Genomic DNA, 21,072 nt, shown 5'->3' with positions numbered 1-21,072 from the left:
CAAAAATAAGACTTTCTAATGTCAAAACCTATTTATTTCAGAGGTGCCTTGTTCTTTGTGGTTACAAGTAAATGATCTTATTCTTTCTTCCTTGATAGTTTGCTTTCACTCTTGTGAATACTGTTTGGAATCTATATAAGTGACTGTAATTTCTTAGTGTGATAAAGGAACCTTTATGTAATTCCATACACTGAAGAAAAATTATCTTTTTCCTCTCCCTTTTATGGTATTCCTTCAGACCTCTCTCTAATGTGTAAAAATATTGGACCCAAATATGTCACTTTTATTTACAATTTTGAGATTTAAAAACATCTTGTGGAATCATATAATTTCTCTGGCTTGGTATCTATAAGAAACTGAATGCGATCCTCTGTGACGTATATAGCTCTCTGACCAGTTCTCTAAACCTCCAAATTTTAGGGGCTCTTTACTTTATTTCACTTTCTTTTCCCATTCCTTGTTAACATATCAGGCTTTGAATTCCCTCAAATACTTGGGAAGTATTTCTTTGGCATTTTTGCAATCTTTTATTCTATTTCTACCTAAAATGGCTGTGCTCATATTTGGTTTTCCATCACAGGTCATCTTATAATAAATATTCCGATATCCATTTGATGTAGGCATTTTTTCTTCTCAGATACTTATTCAAATAGTATTCAGTTTAGCTTTTTCTTTTGAAAGCAGCGATATTGCTTGCATTTTGTTAGCTTTTTTTTCACAACCTTTTTCTCATGTATTTCAAGTACGTATGTATCATTTGTGAATGTTTTGCTAGTTATATACTTCTTAAATTACTGTTTTGCTAGTTATTTACTTCATAATGTAAGAATATTTGTTGTTTTGACTAAACCCCCACAGTTACATAATCAGGTAATGTACTCCAAAACTTTAAAGACTTTCATCTTCAGTTCCTCTTTTCAGAGTTAAGGCTTTTTATTTTTTTGCTGAGACGATCAAGTCTGATAAACTAACCAAATATAATGTGAATATTTTAAGGAGCCAAGAAGGATAGAAAAATGGAATTCAGTAGCCATAGAAAACTGTCATTTATCAAGAGATGTTAAATGGTCTCTATTTGTAGAAAATTGCAACCTTGCATTATAAACCGAGATACTTCAGGTGGTTAGTGCCTTTTTTTTTCAATAGAATGATGTGGTGTGTATGTTTTTAGAATTATTTCCAATAATGAGAGTGGTATCCACTCTGGCAAAATAGTGACGGCAGTGTAATACTATAAATTAATTTCTGGGTTCGACCTGTGTTCGCCGGTGAAAAGGATCTTGCTGCTCACTTTTCTTGTATAAATAGGTTCTAGATATACCAGAGAAAAAAGCTAGCATGGTATGCTGAGGTTACTACCCTCGCACGAGCACCCTAAGGGCGTCGGGTATAAAGTACAAGGCGAGTGGAAGCCACTATTCACAGGTCTTCTGCCAATTAGAGGTTTCCTCGCCAGAATCCCTCTCATGGGGAGAGCCTTCACAGTGGTTACTCCCTCCCCCTCGCCACTGCTACTACTACCCGACCCGAGCGCCATCTGCAATCCTGTTTTAGAACTGGTGAACCAGCGACGCGCTTTTTCTTGCTCTTGGTAAATCGTGCATTTAAGTGGTTAATTTGATATGGCTTCTTCAGAAATGACTCCTGCACCAAAGTTGAGTACCCCAATTTCCATTTTTCGTAACTTATAAGGTTGCGGGACTTCCCAAATTAGCCTTCGGCCCCGTAGAAAGCATTGCGGGGAAGCCGGCGTCCCCGCCATTTTGTGAGCATGAAAAGAACGCGTGGGAATTAAGTACGCATGTTTTAGCCGAAGTAAGAATAAATCAGAGATATTGTTGCATTAAATGTACCTAATTCATGTGTTCACCTGTTATCATTGGAAATTGAGTCGTAGAAGTGCCGAACGTGCTCATGACATACCCTGGGGTAAATCTGGGGGCTAGACAGAGGGCATTCAGAGTATTTTACCCCCCCCCCCAGCTCAAGAGTGCGTTCGAGCTAATCTCGACATAATATTAGATTATCATGTTTTGATAGGCTATGAGCAGTCTATTATTTAGTAGGAGAGAGAGAGAGTTAGAAACTCTTTCTCTCTTCCCAACGTAATTTTGCATGAATTATTCTTTACAAAATAAATAGATGCAAATATTTCTATTCATTAATTCACTGAAGAGGTGGAAGAGTTGCCACCCATCAGTTCAGCCCAAGTAGATTAATAAGGTAGGCTAACTGTCCTTAACCGTTAACCTTATGCCTCTTCCCCTGACAGAGTTAAAGCTCTTCAGGGGGAATATCAATGATAAGAGAGCCCCCTCTCTCTTTCATTTTATGGGATCTATCCTCCTGGCCAGTCTGAATTGAATAAATTAGAGTTTGGTAGGTTTAGTCGAGGACTGCTGTCCGCATAACGATATCCTAGAGGAGATTTAGCCTAACATTCCGAGTCGCTAACGATCTCGGTTAGTCAGCTAGATCCATATCGATTAATTTCCCAAAAATATATAAAAACCCCTTGCAACTCTTCCTTAGTGCCTCGTTATCAAGTATGTATGTATATTCATTATTGTCATTATGCAATAATGTATTACTGTACCGTAAAAGGTCTGGTTAACATTCGTCTTGGCCTAGCCTCCTTCGGTTTAACCTTTAGTAGTAGGCTATGCCTCTCGATCGAGGGCCACCCCAACCGGTTGCTATACCAACCACGGTGTGTCATAGGCCCAGTCACACTACCACCCCTACAGTGGTAGCCCACACAATAGGTGGCCACCTCTGATCGGGCAGGTAGCCAGGCGATCACGGCTGACCACCCCCCTCCCATATCAAACCCTTCCCCCCCCTACCCACTAATAGGCTCAGCCCAGCCGAACCGTTGTAACTTGTGGTACTAGTACTCTTAGTAAGGAACAGTCGCTTGAGTTTCACATAAGTGGAAGGAGGGGGACGAGTGTGGGGGGGGTGATGGGTACTAGAGTTCCGAGCTTATAGTCCCCCGGCCCCGCTGGATGACGGACATAGCTTTGGGTAGTACATATGTTGCTCTGCCGCTCTGTTGTCTCTTTCTCCAGCCCCTCTAACCGTGGAATTGGGGCAGGAGCCTTGCTCCCACCCCCTCAGTAGAGGTAGGCAACGCCAGATATGGAATTATCTTCCCCTGATCCGCCACCTCGGTCCAATCCACAGCCAGTGGCTAGGACAAGGAGAAACGAGACTTCAAGTGAGCTAAGTCTTGAGGGACCGTACAGTGAACAGCTCCGGACCCTTGTGGTGCCGACGGAGAGTGACTCACCCTCACATCCGCCACCGGAGTGTTGCATTAAACCTGCCATAGCTTAGTTCCCAATCTTTGGAGATCATGTAGAGGCCTACTTTCATACGTAGCCTTCCGGTCCGGCCAGCCATACAGAGTTGAGGTCTGTCCTCCTCCTAGTCCGGCGGATATCGGATCTCAAGTATTAGACCTACATTGAACCCAGGAGCGGGATCGAGATCAGGCGGTTAGATATTAATTAAAGTTAGTCAGTGAATTGAATATGTTAATGAGTAAGACTTGAACATTATCTAGTTTAAGTTGCATACCCTCGCCGGAGCGAGGAGCTCCGGCCCTCCTTGAGGCTGATACTCATTAATAATTACTATTACAGAAGGTGCACTGCCAGTCGACGGGGTGCTCCGCCTCCCTCAGGGAGACCATTGGGCACAAGGTGTGCCGCTCCCACGCCCACTGCTCCGTCCCCTTCGTAGGTGAGGAGGGGCAGCTTCCTTACATGGTCTGGCACCCGGAGGCTTGCACCATCTGTTATGAGACGGTGATGCTTCTCATGAACGAGCAAGTAAGCACCTTAATCCCCTCCCCCCTTTTTCATGATGAAAATTTGTGATAAACTGTGTAACAAAATTGTTTAACAAACTGGTTTCCTATGTCGGGAAGGTTAATTCCCCTTTCCTCCCCAACAGATGGCCGAAGAGGCCTCCAGAACGCGAGGACGGACCTGAGGCGCTGGGTCTCCGGGTACGGAAGGAACGTGCCATCAGGTCACCCCTACATCTTGGATGCCAGCCTGGGAGCCCTTTTGTTCAAGGGGTCCCCCTCTGCATCAGTCCAACCACATCTGGCGGCTCCAATTATCAACGCCATCTAAGCGGAGACGGCACCCCTGCCGGATGACCAAGAGGATTTGATGGCGGATGTGGCTGCCATCAACATTCATACGGAACCAATGACCCTGGGAGAGCAGGTAAGTGGTGAGGTAAGTGAGGCAGTTAGTCTCCTTAGCCCAACTCCTTCTTCTTCCTCTACTTTCCGGGGCTTCTCCAAGCGCCCCCCCCTACTTGGGACAGCTCATGGCCGGTTCGTCCCAAGGAAAAATCAGTGAGACTGAAATCCCTGCCCAAGGGATCAAAGCCGACTCTGTCAGCAGCGACTGAGTCATCTCCGGCCCCAAGGCCGTCGACATCTTATGACAAGTCGCCTGCTGCCAAGGGTTCTCTCCCTTCTAAGGGATCGAGATCAAAGTCCGCCAAACCCAAGGCGACGGAGTCCAGCGTAGACCATGAACTACTCACTAACCTTCTATTGTCGAGGGTTAGGGAAGCAGTAGATGAGAGGTTCGAGTCGTTGCGACGCGCCTCCGGATCTGATGTCTCCGGCCAGTCAGTTTCTGACATGATGGCTGAGAAAATCAAACCCTTGCAGGAGATGATGACCGGATTTCTCCACTCCTGATCTCCAGCGCTGGCGATGGCGGTGCCGAATGTTTCCAAACTTCCACCCTTCCATAAAAACAATCTGTGGTGGCTTGCTATGCATGCCCCATACGTAGATGGGAAGCTAACCATCGAAGGGTGCGGGACCCGGCCACTGGAAGACTTCGAGCTTTTCCCGAAAGGTCTCCAGTTCCCCTTCCCCGGGTATGTCAGGCTAGCGGAGCACGCGCTAGTGAGAGTGGACAAGGTCCCAAAGGAGACGGTGATCTTCCCGAGGGACCACCAAGCCCAAGCTGTCTGGGCATGCACCATGTCCGAATTGGAGTGCGTTAACACCAGGTTAACGCCTCACAAGGGCACAGGCACTATGTTTGTGACCCCGGATCGAGTCCCGTCGCCCTGCACCGACAAGGTGGCGGAGTTAACTCTCCAAGCCATAGCAGAGGATAAACCTCTACCGGCTTTAAAAGAGACAGAGGCTACCTCCCTTCTCTTTCCGGCGAGTAGGGAATTTTGGAACGAAGCCCCGGCCACGATTACGGCAGGTAAACTGGACGCGGACTGTGCCTCCACCTTATTCTCCGAGAAGCTGCCTAAATTTCCGGAGAACCTGATCTAAACAGAGTTTGAGGCTAGGTCGAGACTAGTAAGGTCTATCAACTCCGTCACCTCGGCGGAGTTGGTAGTCACGACCTACCGGGACGAGCAAGTATTCCAAGTCCTGACGAAAAGTCTATTACAAACTTTCCAGTCAGACCTATACGAATTTGGAATAGCAAGACGAACTTGCTGGAAATACGTCCTGGCGGAGGCTTCCATCAGACATGAACCTAACAGATTGATAAAGGCGTCAATCTGGGGAGAGAACCTGTTCCCTCAGGTAGAGATAGAAAATGTCTTGCAGGAAGCCTTCTAGAGCCAACCAGAGCCTCCGGGTCCGGTGGGGACTTCCCTTCAAACGGAAGTTTGAAGCACCCAGACATCAAGCTAGGGCAAAGAAGAGGCCGAGGAGGTACAATCCCTATAAGCCCTCTCGACCTCAGACAATTGTTCAGGCGGTCCCAATATCACAAGTTGGGAAGCCCTCAACATCGAAGGCTCAGCCACAGCAGCAGTTTGTTCTGCTACAGACTCCGCCAGCTCAGCAACCCTCAACCTCCACAGCCATCATGACCTCCCCCGCCTTTAACCCCGCCTATGAAGCTAGGGAGTCATTTCGTAACTACAATAGGCATGCGGATAGCAGTAGAGCAAGAGGCAGCTCCTGGCTACGAAGCGGCTCAAGGGGTAGAGGTTTCCGAGGAGGCAGAGGGTACAAACCTGCAGCCAACCAGTGAGAGACCGCAGGTAGGAGGGAGATTATATCTCTTTCGAGACCATTGGACCTTCAGTCCATGGGTGCACAGTATAATCTCCAAGTGCCTGGGATGGAAATGGAAGAAAGAGCCCCCACCTCCAATTAACTTCTTCCAGATCCCAACAGCGGACCTGGTAGAATATACCAAAGCTCTCCTACAAAAGAAGGCCATATAGAAAGTAAGGAGACTAAAATTTCAAGGATGTCTGTTTACTGTTCCAAAGAAGGACTCAGACAAAAGAAGAGTGATTTTGGACTTGTCAAGGCTCAATTCATACATTCTTTGCGACAAGTTCCGTATGCTGACAGTCTTGCAGGTGCGGACCTTACTTCCCCGTGGGGCCGTCACCACCTCTATAGATCTTAGACGCTTACTATCATGTTCCGATAGCCAGGAACTTCTCTCCGTACCTAGGCTTCAGGCTAGGGAACAAAGCTTACTCATTCAGAGTCATGCCGTTTGGGCTCAACATTGCGCCCAGGATATTCACCAATTTAGGAGAGACGATAGTCACAGAACTAAGAACCAAGGGGATAATGTTGGTAGCCTACCTGGACGACTGGCTCATTTGGGCAGCCAGCGTCGAGGAATGCTGCAGGTCGACAGCCAAAGTAATAGAACTCTTGGAGTCTCTGGGATTCCAGATAAACAAGGAGAAATCACAGCTGGAACCGGCTTCCCACTTTCAATGGTTGGGAATCCAATGGGACCTAATAAAACACAAGCTATCCCTTCCACCCAGGAAGGCCAAGCAGATAGCTGCAGCTACAAAACAGTTCCTCAGGAACAAAAAGGCCTCTCGTCGTACCCAAGAGAGAATCCTCGGTTCACTACAATTTGCATCAATAACAGACGTCCTACTAAGAGCCAGATTGAAGGATATCAATCGAGTCTGGAGGAAGAGAGCCAACATCAATCTCAGAGACAAGATCTCAGTAATTCCACCCATCCTAGCAAAGAGGCTTTGCCCATGGACGAAGCACAGGAACCTAACCAAGGCAGTACCACTGCAATTCCCTCCGCCGTCTTTGACAGTTCATACAGACGCGTCACTGAGTGGCTGGGGGGGATACTCTCAGTACAAGAAGGTTCAAGGGATATGGTCGGATACGTTCCGCCAGTTCCACATCAATGTGCTAGAAGCTATGGCAGTTTTCCTAACCTTAAAGCGACTAACTCTGGCCAGGAACAGCCATGTGAGGATAGTCTTGGACAGCCTAGTGGTGGTACACTGCATAAACAGAGGAGGTTCCAGGTCAAGCAAGCTGAATCCTGTATCTGATTGCAATATTTGCTTTGGCGAAGAATCATTGGCACCTGTCAGCAACCCATCTGGCAGGAGTCAAGAATGTGATCGCGGACGCACCTTCCAGGACTACTCCACTAGAATTTGAGTGGTCCCTGGACAAGAACTCATTCCAGTGGATTTACAACGAAATCCTGGACCTTCAAGTAGACTTATTCGCCACAGAATCCAACCACAAGCTGCCATGCTATATGGCTCCCAACCTGGACCCTCTAGCCTATGCCACAGACGAGATGACCATAGATTGGAACAACTGGCAGAAGATTTATCTATTCCCTCCGGTGAATCTTCTGATGAAGGTCTTGCACAAGCTACAATCTTTCACAGGACAAGTAGCATTAGTGGCTCCCAATTGGCCGAAAAGCAACTGATTTCCGCTTCTTCTAGAATTGAAGCTCCGACCCAAACGGATCCCTCGCCTGGAACTGACACAGACAGTACAAACTCAAACTGTGTCAGCTTCCTCAAGAATTCTGAAAGCCCTAACTTTATGGACTTCATGAAGTTTGCAGCCCAAAAGGACGCGAGTATCGATCCATGTAACATTGTATTTATAGAATCAGATAAAAGAGATTCAACTCTCAGGCAATATGATTTGGCTGTTAAAAAAATTGGCCAAATTCCTAAAGGAATCAGAGAGCCCACAAAATGACCACGAATCTGGCAATTTCGTTCTTTAGAACTCTATTTGAGAAAGGCCTAGCCGCCAGTACTATTACAACAGTCAAGTCAGCTTGGAAGAAAATTTTTCAGGTCGGCTTCAGTATTAACTTGTCAGATGCATACTTCTCCTCCATTCCGAGAGCATGTGCACGCCTAAGACCAACTGACCGTCCACATAAGGTCACTTGGTTCTTGAATGATGTACTTAAATTGGCTTCAGACACTAATAATGAATCATGCTCGTTTATAACCCTCCTAAGAAAAACTTTATTCTTAATGCCTATGGCCTCAGGTGCCAGAATATCTGAACTCTCAGCTCTCTCATGAAATCCAGACCACATAGAATTCCTCCCGTCAGGGGAAGTACTACTATCCCCAGACCGGAGCTTTCTGGCTAAGAATGAGGACCCACAAAATAGATGGGCTCCATGGAAAGTCATCCCTTTGACACAGGACACATCATTGTGCCCTGTCACTACCCTTACATCCTTCTTAGCCAGAACCTCCGCAACATCGTCGGGTCCTCTTTTCATTAGAGAAAAAGGTGGCACAATTTCTCTTAAAGGTATTTGACAACAAATACTCTACTTTATTAAACAAGCCAACCTAGATTCAATCCCACATGTCCATGATATCCGGGCGGTGGCTACCTCTATTAATTATTTTCAAAATATGAATTTTGAGGACCTGAAGAAGTATACGGGTTGGAAATCCCCAGTAGTTTTTAAGCGCCACTATTTAAAGAATCTAGAAGCTCTTAAATTCCCAGCAATTGTTGCAGGGAGCATAGTCTTCCCCAAATAATGAATCCTATCAGTCTTCTCCTTACCCCTTTCTCCTTTCTGATACTCTCTCCTTCCTACCTGCCTCGCTCGTACTCCCCACCATACCTCTCTCCTCTGGGTTGAGAGGGCCCGGGCGTCATCCTGCCACCAAAGCTTGTACATAGAATATTTGGTCCCGGATCGTTTTATGGACCGGGCTGTACATATTCTGGAAATGTGATATTACCTAGAATACCCTGTCAATTGTATGATATCTTAAGGCTATTACTAATTCTAAGTCATAGTTTAAGTCTTACCATAAGTAGTAAGTAAGTAAGTTTAAGTTTAAATGAATCTATTGTGAATATTAAGTGAGTAAATTTAAGCTGAAATGAACCCCAGGTTTCATTAACTCCTTCCTTATAAGAATACTTAGTATCTAGTAGGCTTGGATAGGCATTCTCTGGTAACTTTTCACCGGCGAAAACAGGTCGAACCCAGAAAAGGGATTTTGACAAAGGAAAAATCAATTTCTGGGGGAAGACCTGTGTTGCCCGGTGAACCCAGTCCTTCTAATTGAGTTCCCCACCCTTACACCAATCCAAGCCAGTGTGTCTAAAATCCAGGATCGCAGATGGCGCTCGGGTCGGGTAGTAGTAGCAGTAGCGAGGGGAGGGAGTAGCCGCTGCGACGGCCCTCCCCATGAGAGGGATTTTGGAGAGGAAACCTCTAATTGGCAGAAGACCTGTGAATAGTGGCTTCCACTCGCCTTGTACTTTATACCCGACGCCCTTAGGGTGCTCGCGTTGCGAGGGTAGTAACCTCACCATACCATGCTAGCTTTTTTCTCTGGTATATTTAGAACCTATTTATACTAGAAAAGTGAGCAGCAGGATCCTTTTCACTGGGCGACACAAGTCTTCCCCAAGAAATAGATTTTTCCTTTGTCAAAATCCCTTTTTTCAAGTTTTAAGAAAATTATTGGTAAGTCTTAAGGAATAATACAGAAACGGTAAGGAAATATTTGGAGACATTAAATTTTACCAGTAAAATCCAGTTTTCACCTGCCTCATGATTGGATAGTTGTCAATTGCACCTTCATAGGCAATGATATGTACGCTATCTCAGGTCATTGTCTACATGGTAAAAAGTATTGTATACCCCTGTAATACTACTTATAATGTGCTATAATTTGACTTATCATTTACTTTTATTATGTGACCCACATATACTTAACTTACAATACCTTGAACCAGCTAGGTAGTTTTGTATCAAACTTATGTTGGTTATATGCCATACTTTTTTGCTAGTTCTGTAAGAAAATGTGAACATTAATAACATAATAAATCATGCTTGCCTTGTGTGTAAATTGTTGGGGAGGGGTGTTTTGCAAGCTTAGTTTATTATTCAACAAAGATGTACAATGCACGAACATGCTAGCATATGTTCAGGTCAGTAGTTTTTGTCTTGGTTCCTATGACCTCATCTATTGTGAAGCAGTTCCTCAGTATTGCAGGTTCATTTCAGAGAGAATGTCCTATTTAGTTATTAAGTTATTCAGTGAAAGGAGGTCTGATATTTGCATATGAATGCTTTTGAATTTTTTCAAGTTTTGAAATTTCATAGCATATAGACATATCAGGTACTATACGCTTTTTTAGCAAAACCATAGATATTAAGGAAGAGACCTTATTGTGGTAAAGAGAGAATGTTTAATGGTATGCTACCAAAAGTAGTAAATATTTTTAGTATGAAAACTGTGGACAAAAACTAATGCCATTTTGTTTCTATATTGTTTTCAGATACATGTTTTAGCAGATTTATTACACTGATGACTGTATTTATGTCAGTACTATTACGGTAGTTTTATTTTTACTTTTGTCCAGACTTTAATAAGGAAATATATTATCAATGAATTTTGGAGAATTTATAAATTTGTTGATGTTTTCAGTGGATGATACCCCTGCTCCTCATCGTTCAGCAAGCTCTGTACCTCCAGCTGTTCCTCCTCATTACTTAGAAAAAGGTATGTGTTTAGTTTAAATATTTTTTTTTATCACAACTTCATTAGCCATAAAATAGCCCACATTTACAGTCTGAAATGTCTGTCAGACATAAGTAGAAAAAGTCACCTGTATCTACAGGTAAGAACCAACCCCCTTTTCAGTTGTTTAAAAGTCTGAGTAGAATTTTCTCACTTGTTTGTATGGCAACTCGTCAGTCATCCATTCATCATTTGTTTATATTTTCTCCCGGTTTCAGTTAGTATTCATCTTCTTATTTCAGCTCATCACATTTTTTTCTTATTGGATATATTTTTAACATGAGCCTATCCTGTGTGTCAAGTACTACTCAGGCCTTTCAAGAACAACACTGCCACATGGTTAGGCATGCATTTAGGTTATATGCATCATTGGTGGTAATCAAGTAATTTTTTTTTTCTTTCTTTTTTTTACAATTTACAAAACATCCTAAATTTTTGCCCCAGAATTTATTAAAGCTATTCTTATTTTTCATAATTATGAATTTTTTATCTATACATATTTTTCTAATAGGCTTAACTTATTTCTACACCATAATACTACCTTAAATACATAAATATTCAGGATTCAAATTGTCTTTTTGTTTGATTTATTCCAAAATGTACAGTGATACCTCTGTAGTCATCAGTTTTAGAACTCTTCAAACTTGGTACTAACTTGACACATTTTGATGAGAAAAAATCTGTCTTGGTACTCATTGTTTGCTTGGCACTTGAGTCGCCGTGACGGGAGGCAAAGGTTTCAGCATTAGTCACTGAGAAGCCATCAATCACTGCAGAATTCTTTTCAGTCCATTATATCTTTTAATTTTCATGTTGTTTTGTATTTTTGTGCATACCGCATATCATGACTCTGGGACGAGTTTCACCGTCATTAGAATATCATAGGCTAGGTTTACTCTGCCTGTAACATTTTCAAATGGTTTCAATGATATAGTGCACATTACATCTAAAGTTAGTGTTTGGCTAAAAGCAAACATTTGGTAGACTAAATGTTAATACTAGTCATATCATTTAACCAGGTTTACCTAACATTTGGCCTGTCAGATGATTAATTACTGTTACTTATAATTAATAATCACATACTAGGCCATGCATATCATTGGCATAAACAGTAGCAAGCATTGGCATAAACAACTTAAAATGCCAGTTGTCAGTGGTGACTTTTGTAAGTAAGTATAAAGTGATTTTTATCAATCTTTCACAAAAGGGATAAGAATGTGCAAAATGTTTTGAAATTAGCAAAAGCATCGCCTGAAACTGACAAAATCACTATTTTGCTCAGTTTAAAATTTACTGCATTTATAAGTAATGGTAAGCTGGAGTTTTAACTCGGCTTTGATAATTTTGTACATGAACTTTCCTGTCAGATATATACATACTTAGCTCACGTCTCCGACGTCAGCTAAGTATATACCTGCCAGGTAAGTATGTACAAAACTTTATTGTAAAATAACAATATCATTTTACAAAAAAATGTACCTCCAAAATACTTTTTATTTACATAACTGTCATGGCAATGATGGTGTCTGTAAAACATAACTTGTTTTTTAGATTCCAAACATTCCAGGAAAAAAAAATAGCTCAAGATGGCACTGTTCATGTTTTATAATATAATATAACAATACACACACTATCATTGAGGAAGGGAAATAAAACATCATTATTATTAGAATTAACAATAGTTAATTTAAATAGAAGTTCACTATTTGATTTTTGCAAATGGGTAATATTGGCGTAACCAAGGTCTAAAGGTGTAACAGCCAAACCTGTAAACTTATAGTGAAAATAGTGCACAGAAAGGCAATTTTAGAGAGTTTTTCCGTTGAATATTGTGCGACAAGATTCTGATGAATCTGATCACCATTTAAAAAAAAATAAAGATGAAGTTAAAGCTACATTTTGTTAAGGGAATCAAAACTGACAAAACAGAGGTCTTGAACACTCAAGGAAGTAGGAGAAATTGTTGTTGACTTAGATAAATGATAAATGGATGGTGATGGTGTTTCCAAGGCCATCATGATTGTTGAAAAAGCACAAATGTAAAATGAAGTTACTTTATGCATTATTGTTCTGTATACTAAAGCATAATTGTTTTCATTATTTACTATTGTGCTTATAAGTAAAATACAAGCCCATCATTGCATAAAATACCGTTTAAAATGGTATTTTTACCGCTTAAAATGGTATTTTTGGAGGTGGTCTGGTATGAATGAACTCATTTTGCTTTATTTTTTATGGGAAAATTTTTTTTTTTTACTCATTGTGCCTTTGTTCATACGCAGAACAAACCTTCGGTCTTAACAATAGGATATTCTTCTAGCACCAGCTGGAAACCGGTTAAGGGGGCCGGCCGGCCGGCTAATGCCATTCTTTGAGGACAGGACTTTGATTTTCATACCACTTAATAAGGTGACTTGGGACATCTCCAAATCGCATATGATTATTGCCTCTGACCTTTGGCTTTGTGACGACAGGGCGATTTATCCTGAAAATAACCATTTTTCAAATTATATCTCCTCCCTCGATAGTTAATATTAAGACCTGGGATTACTACCATATATAGACCTGATGCAGACCTCCAATCGAATGAGGAGCTTCATTTGATTGTTCTATAATGTCTTTCTGAGTTATATACCAAATTCCAATGTTATAGCTTTAAAACTAAGTGAGAAGATAGATTTTGAAGGTCAATAACTATAGTTTTGAGAAACGGGAGTTCAAAGTTTTTCTTCATTTTTTTTATTAAATAACGACAGGTTAATAAAATAATTTGATTTATTTGATGAATGTATTTATTTCTTTCTGTGTTTGATTTAATAAGCCAAAACTATTTTATTTATCATAATTTAATCATAAATGATGATCCCTTTGCTCATATATCGTACCTTGGGGCACTGCGTCAGGCAAGACGGGGCACTCCTTCCTACGCAACTCTCTCTCTCTCTCTCTCCTTCACTAACTCGGCTTATTACAGCAAATTTTCTTCTTTGTATGTTAGCTAGATGTTTTCCTAGTATTTTCCGTTTTAGCATGATGAAATTCTTGCCGAAACTAAAATAAACAAACGTAAATGCAAGAGAATGTCAAGAGGTGAAATTCGAAGTTGTACTCTCTCTTTACAAAGACAATGTTAATAAATCATGATTATTATGAATTTCATATTCCTTTTTGGGTATTAATAAACCAAAACTATGTTAATTATCATAAATTAAGATCCCTTTGCTCAAAGATCGTAGCCTGGGGGACAGTGTGACGTGTGCTTCAGGCAAGACGGGGGCGTTTACTTACTACACAACCCTCCCTCTCTCTCTTCACTAACTACGCTAGTATATCATATATTATGATATTCTGTAATCATATTAGAGCGAATTTTCTTCGTCTTTATGTTAGCGAGATGTTTTCCTTGTCTTTTCCTCATTGGCAAGATGAAATTCTTGCCGAAACATAGATAAACATATGTAAAAGCAAGCGAATCTCAGAGAAGAAACTCGGACGTGTAGACTACCTGAATTCTGTGCTCGCAATGAAATCATGGACTTGAACTTGATACTCCCCTCTGCGACTCACGGAATCACTACGGATGCCATTTCTCACAATTTCTTTGACAATAATTATCAAAATTTACGATAACAGAAGAAATATTGCATTTTCTTGTATGGATGAATGTTTTAGACTTATTGAGTTATGTTTACTAATTACCCTGTAACTACGAAAGTAAGATGAATTTTGACAAAATATTTCGTATACGTATTCTCAATTGCCATATGAAGCTCCATGAATTTTTTCACGACATTGCATTTTTCGCCCTATACCCCTATATATAAGGGTTCCAGCCAGCCCCCTTAAGAACAATCAAAGATGCAAAACATGGAATGTGGCATCTGGCAACCCATATATCTACGAGGTGAAAGCTGGTCACCAACCAAGCTTGGGACCTCGTGACTCATCAGTCTTTCTTTGATCGCTTGGAGAGTTGTTGCATTAGCTCCTTCCCAAACTGGTTGCTTTGTTTGCCCATTATTTCTTTGCTTTTTTAGAGAGTCTCTCTCTCTCTCTCTCTCTCTCTCTCTCTCTCTCTCTCTCTCTCTCTCTCTCTCTCTCTCTCTCTCTCTCTCTCTCTCTCTCCTGTAATCATGGATTCCTTCAAGAGTTCCAATCCCCATCATACTGCTGTTACTGATCCCCATTCGACTTGCAGTAGGTGCTGTGTGAACTTTTGTGCTATCACTAATCTGTGCCTGGAATGTCGTTCCTGGCCTATATCCTAGTGGTGGTCTTTCTGTAAGAAGAGGGATCAACGTAAGGTGTGGACTTGTTCGTCTTGGGAAGGGTTTTTGCCTCCCCAAACAGACATTTGGCTTCTCCTCCTTCCAGTAGTCTTCCTCCTGCATGTATTGTTCCCACGTCCCCGTCCTTTTCTTCCATTGATTTGTCTGAAAGATTGGGCACTGAACTAGACAGTTTTGTTTAATGAGGCCCCTTCTCTTGTGGTAGACAATCACACTCCCTCAGGAGATGAGGGTCCCCCTCCTGCTTCCTTTGTTTCAGAGTTGGAGTCCTACAAAATGGCGGCGATTTGTGAGCCCCTAGGCTTACGGGGTTCACCCTCTTTGGATGGTTTGCTGGTGCATTTCTTGTCTGCTCGCTAGCCTCCCCCAGTCCCACCAGCAGTCCCCCCTCCTCCTGGCCTACACTACTTTGGTATGCGTGTGATGCCTTCAAGCAGGTCGGAGCCTTCAACAACTTCGTCTGCTGGGTTACTTCTTACCTCTCCGCCAGTTAGGCCATTGGCTCGTGCTGCCATGACCAATGTTGTGACATCACTCCTAGCTTCCTCCCATGGACATGTTCTTTCGTGAGAGATATACAGTTCTTTTTTCGTGAGAGATATGCAGTTCTCCCTACAAAGAGATGGTGTACAAGGAGAGAGCCTTCCCTAACTCCATCTCCTTCTCCTCCTACTTGCACAAGAGTTAGATGTTGGAGGATTCAGAACTTTGTTTCTTCTTCCGAGAATGAGAGGAGTGTTTTGCCGTCTTCTCTACACAGACGTTGCCTCTCCATTGCATGTACATGTACATGTACATGTTCCAGTTTGCAATGGCTCCCATCTTCACAGCCTACTAGAGTGCCGTAAGGATGATAAAGCACTGATCAGTAGTTGGAAATTGCCTTCTACTCGGTTATCTTCAGCATTTTCTGGGATTTCTCATAATGGACGTGTAGGTGGTGATGACAGTCAAGGATGTGAAACGCTTTTGGTCCATGGACGTGCGTCTGTCTTCTTCCCTCGAGATGATTAGATTTTCGAAGTCTCCTTCACCCAAGAGTTCCTGATATCGTCGTTCTTCTAGAGATGTTGACTTTCTAGAGATGTTGACTTTCGAGGTCAGTATCCTTCCTCAAGATCTCATGCTCATTAGTCCTTATCCTGTGACCATGGACGTGATATGTTACATTAGAAGGCCCTGGAATAGTAACCTGAGAAGGGACCACCTTCGACTTTTTAATTGGAGCCTTACCATCCTTACAATTAACTTGAATAGGCTGAGACAACAAAGAACTAGCGTGAGGACTCTGAGCAGAAGGAAGACCATCACTTAACTGGCTCAAGTTTGCGTACGTGAAGAGGAGAATCACGTCCTTGTTGGGAAGAAGGTGATACAGTGGTCCCCCCGTATTCGCGGGGGATGCGTACCAGACCCCCCCCCCCCGCGAATAGTTAGAATCCGTGAATGTTTGGAACCCCTATAAAAACGCTAAAAACAGCCTATTTTGTTAGTTAAAACTTAAGAAAAACCACTAAAAATTTTCATACTTGGTTTTTTTAATAGTTTTATCACAAAAAGTGCATTTTATGATGAAATTGATAACTAATACCAGGAATTTGTGGATATTTCTCATAGAAAAATACCGCGAATGCGCGAATTTTCCGCGAATAATGCAGGGAAACGTTCCCGAGAGAAATCCGCGAATGTTTGAGTCCGCGAATACGGGGGGTCCACTGTACATCTCTCATACTCCCAAAAGCAAAGCAACAAAGTCCTGAATCTTATCTAACTCATCAGTGAGGAGGAGGAAGAGGAGAGGGCAAGGGAGATGAAGCAGAAGCCGTTTATCTGCTACGCTTCATGCTATAGTCCAGCCTTTCAGCCTTAGCCTGAAAGGGTTGGCAACTGACTGGGAGGCATTATGGATGAAGCTGGATGTGATGTTGCAGCAACAGGAGGTGGGAGTAACGTCACTAAAGCTGATGTCACAGGCAGAGAGGCTGCTGGGATTGATGTCACGGCATTCGGACTGGCAGCCCGAGTTGATGGCCTCACTGATGGCGAGATAAGGTGACCCGGGATGAGGCATAATTACCGGTGGCACATGCTAGGCGTTAGCAAATGAGACCCAAAGTTATGGAGACCAGGAGGAGGGGAGACTGCCAAGGGAAATGATGGTGGAAGGCAAGCAGACATGAAATGGGACAACAGGCCTTCCAAGGAGGGGGATCCCACAGGCCAAGGGAAGCCCCACACAGCCGCCAACTTGTGCGAATCTGTCTCTGAAATAAAGGAACATGATGGTGCTGCCTCCTCTCTCCTGGGAGGGAGATATCCTTCTGAAAAAGACAAAGCTGAGGGAAAAATTCTGGAAGAAGGGGAAGCAGAAATCCTACGAAGCTCCCTCTTGTAGAAACTCTACCACTGCTTAACAGACCAGGAACAACATTCCAGGCATGGGTTAGTGCCCTACTGCAAGTGGTATGGAGGTCAGTGAAGGAGGAAGCTAAAAACCATGAACATGGGAATCCTGGAAGGCCCGGACACATCAGTGGTGCGACTCCTAGGAGGAATCATGGGCTAAGCAAAAAAACAGGCTTGGGAAGGAGAGCAAAAGCGAACATCCACTTGCCAAGGCTGTTAAAGAAATATGTAAGTGCATCACAGGGTTCATGTGTGGTCGGTAACCAGTCTCCACCTCGTATACGCCTAATTTGCCAGATGCCACAGATTCCTTGCATTTCAATCTTTGATTGTTTTTAAATGGTTTCCAGCTGGCTCTTAGAAGATTTATCCTATTGTTAAGACTGAAGGTTGGTTCCAAATATGAACAAATAAAATTTAGCAAAGGAAAAGGGCTAGGATCTATGAGATAATTCAGTACTGAAAGGAAAATTGAGGGTAAAAATATTTTTAAAAATGTAACAGGAGGAAAATCTCACTGTTGCACTATGAAACAATTTTTAGGAGAGGGTGGAAAAGTAAGATGGAAGGAGAATATGAACTAGTACAGTAAAAAAGAATGAAAGGGGTTGCAGTTAGGGACTAAAGAGACACTGCAAAGAACCTTAAATAATGCCTCACATCTCGTTAGGTACTGATGGTTCTACGCTCCCTATGGATGTAACACACTTATTGAGTTTCCAGAACATGAGGAGGGTGCTGCTTTATTTCTTTCTGGAATCAACTTGGTTTTTGGCTTGGTTAATAATGCATGGCTTCATCATATGACCCACAGCTACATATTACTGAAGTTGTTCACTTGTTGCATACCTTTAGCCACTGCACTTGTGAATGATGTTTAAGTGAGCATCTTCAGGACAATTATATATCAAGTTGAGATAAGGTATTATTTTTACTAAGTCATCTTCTTCATTTCTCAAATTACTGGAAATCTGACAGCAGCCTCTTCATAAATTTTTAAATGTGGTGATGCAGCCATTCTTATCCGTTTTTGTCTTCTGTCTCCAAAAATAATGTTTTCTTCATTTTCTCTAAGTCTTATTACTTTAGCAGTTTTAGGAGCACAGGCAACATAGCACAGATTTTTTGTAATTTCTAATCAGAGTGAATTAACAAGTCTACCTTTTGGTAAATCTTGGCCACCTGAGCAAACAATTTTTATCTTTGCACATTAGATCCAAAAATTTAGCAATCTCACTTGTAATGGACCCATTATGAATTATTTGGTTTTTTTGGCAGGATTACCAGCATCACTGCTTTTGCTGTACGAGATCTTATAAATCAGAAAATGAGATAAACTGTTGTACAGCATAAATGGAGATACCATCTTGTTTGATAAATTTCTTAACATCATGAATGCTACTGAAGGATTAAGTTCTTGAGTGAGAAAGGAGATTTGAGGATCAGTAGACTAAGAAATAAATTGTCCAATCTAGACAGGCAGCTGAGGCAAATTCGGAAATAAAATTTAAAATTTTGCAGTTTATTTCATATTTTGATTAACTAAGGCGGCCTGCAGTTAACGTTGCAATAGCTTAGCGGCGAATCAGTTTTACGGCTGTCGTAAAAAATATTCATTTAACAAATAAGGTATTTTAAGGTATTTTTACTGCACAATTTTTGGTTAACAGTGCCGCTAGCCCCATTATGCTAATGAGTACATACATTTGTAGAAATACCGTTCGGACCATAAAGGTTGTGCAAATAATATTAAAAAATTTTATTGAGAGTTATTACATAGGTATTAGGGCACGTAAACTATATGCCCCTGATGCTGTTCTATGACAAAAATATAGTTAAGTGCAAATTTAGGTATTAGGGTCAACTATATGCCCCTGAAGTGCAAATTTAGGTATTAGGGTCAAGTATATGCCCCTGACGCTGTTCAATGACGAAAATATAGTTATAGTTAAGTGCAAATTTAGCTATGGATATGTCGATTTATAAATTTTCATGCTTTTATGTTTAAAATGTGTGTGAAATGTATTAACTATAGGGTATTTTTATTTCTGCACATAAGTATGATACATAGGCAGCTATTGAAACTCCCCTCCAGTTATCAAAGAGGACGTTTTTTTCATGTTCGTACTTGTGAGCTGCCGCCTGCTGCTCTTCTGAAAATATTGAGTTAAAAACAGTGCAAATTTAGCGATCGATGTGTCATTTTATAAATGTTCATGCTTTTATGTGTAAAATGTGTATGAAAATATATTAAGTATAGGATATTTTTATTTTTGTATAAATATGATACAAAGGCAGCTTTTGAAACTGCCCTCCAGTTATAAAAGAGGAAGTTTTTTCATGTTCATTCTTGTGTGCCGCTGCCTGCCGCTCTTCCGAAAATATAGTTAAAAAAAGTGCAAATTTAGCAATCTATGTGTTTATTATATAAATGTTCATGCTTTTATGTTTAAAATGTGTATGAAAATATATTAAGTATAGGGTATTTTTATTTTTGTACATAAATATGATACAAAGGCAGCTTTTGAAACTGCCCTCCAGTTATCAGAGGATGTCTTTTCATGTTCGTTCTTGTCCGCCGCTGTTCCAATAAATGCATTAGTACAAAGACTTCACGTGGTTATATTTTGTTAATATGGGAGCTAATTAAAACTCATTTTGTTAATGAAACTTCAGCTTTTTGTTATAAGTTTTCATGCTTTTATGATTAAAATGTGTATGAAAAATATATTACAGGGTGTACATAAATATGATACAGTGGCAGTACGCATGTCCATTTGAAGTCTTTGTAACAGCCCTTCACATGGTGAAGACAATAGGTTGTTCAGTCACGCCTGAATAATAATTTTAATTTTCATCATTGAATCTCGTTTTTATAGAAAATTATATTTACAATTGTTGCATAAATTGATTTTAAGACAAAACTCATGTATACTTCGCTTTTGCAACACTGCAATTTGTTTGTTTTTCCATGGGATAGAAGTACAAAATATAACTGTGCAACTCTGTCGATTTTTGGCTTTGTTACGCGAGCAAAAAATTGAGGTACGACCGTACGAGCTCAAGATGCCGCTGACGAAAATTAAGATAAGCAAAGAAGAAAAAGTAAATACGCATATTTTCCATAAATCTCTTAAAAAGTTATACATTACTTCACTGTATCCAATAATATTGTATACATTCTCATATTATTGTATTATAAAATACTACGGTAAATCTAAGCCAGTATCCGCAGTGGCCAGTGTTTTGGTTTGGAAATCAGCTGATGGCAAATACGTGTTTGTTTTGCCATACGTAATGCAATTCTGAGTGAATTTTCTTGCTTCTAGTTAGCATAAACAAATATCTAGATACTTGACTTATATGAGACAAGGTTATTTTTCCTTATACATAAGTGTTTTTAGGAGGAAATATTACTTGAATATGTCTCATTGTGATTGTGAACTAATTTTTTTTTTTTTTAACAGATTATGTACCTTGGCGGCATGTTTATTGAGTAAAACAATACGTGATTCCGTTCGCAGTTTTCCTT

At 41.3% G+C, this 21,072-nt stretch overlaps 1 protein-coding gene across 5 annotated transcripts in view; it reads left to right on the top strand.

Moving 5' to 3' along the window:
• The window catches only part of LOC135207863 (abl interactor 2-like), a 199,115-nt gene that overhangs the window by 170,424 nt on the left and 7,619 nt on the right, over window positions 1-21,072 (top strand). For all 5 annotated transcript variants that reach the window (XR_010313073.1, XM_064239741.1, XM_064239743.1 and 2 more), the window contains one exon: window positions 10,753-10,827. Coding sequence is in view for 4 of the 5 variants with exons in the window: in XM_064239741.1 (XP_064095811.1) it covers window positions 10,753-10,827 (75 nt within the window). In the remaining variant the exon portion in view is untranslated. The remainder of the gene's footprint in view (window positions 1-10,752; window positions 10,828-21,072) is intronic.

The sequence above is a fragment of the Macrobrachium nipponense genome, chromosome 34 (genome assembly GCF_015104395.2).
Source record: "Macrobrachium nipponense isolate FS-2020 chromosome 34, ASM1510439v2, whole genome shotgun sequence".
Taxonomy (NCBI): domain Eukaryota; kingdom Metazoa; phylum Arthropoda; class Malacostraca; order Decapoda; family Palaemonidae; genus Macrobrachium; species Macrobrachium nipponense.
The sequence above is the reverse complement of the archived record's forward strand: the minus strand, read 5'-3'. Positions and strand labels throughout refer to the sequence as shown.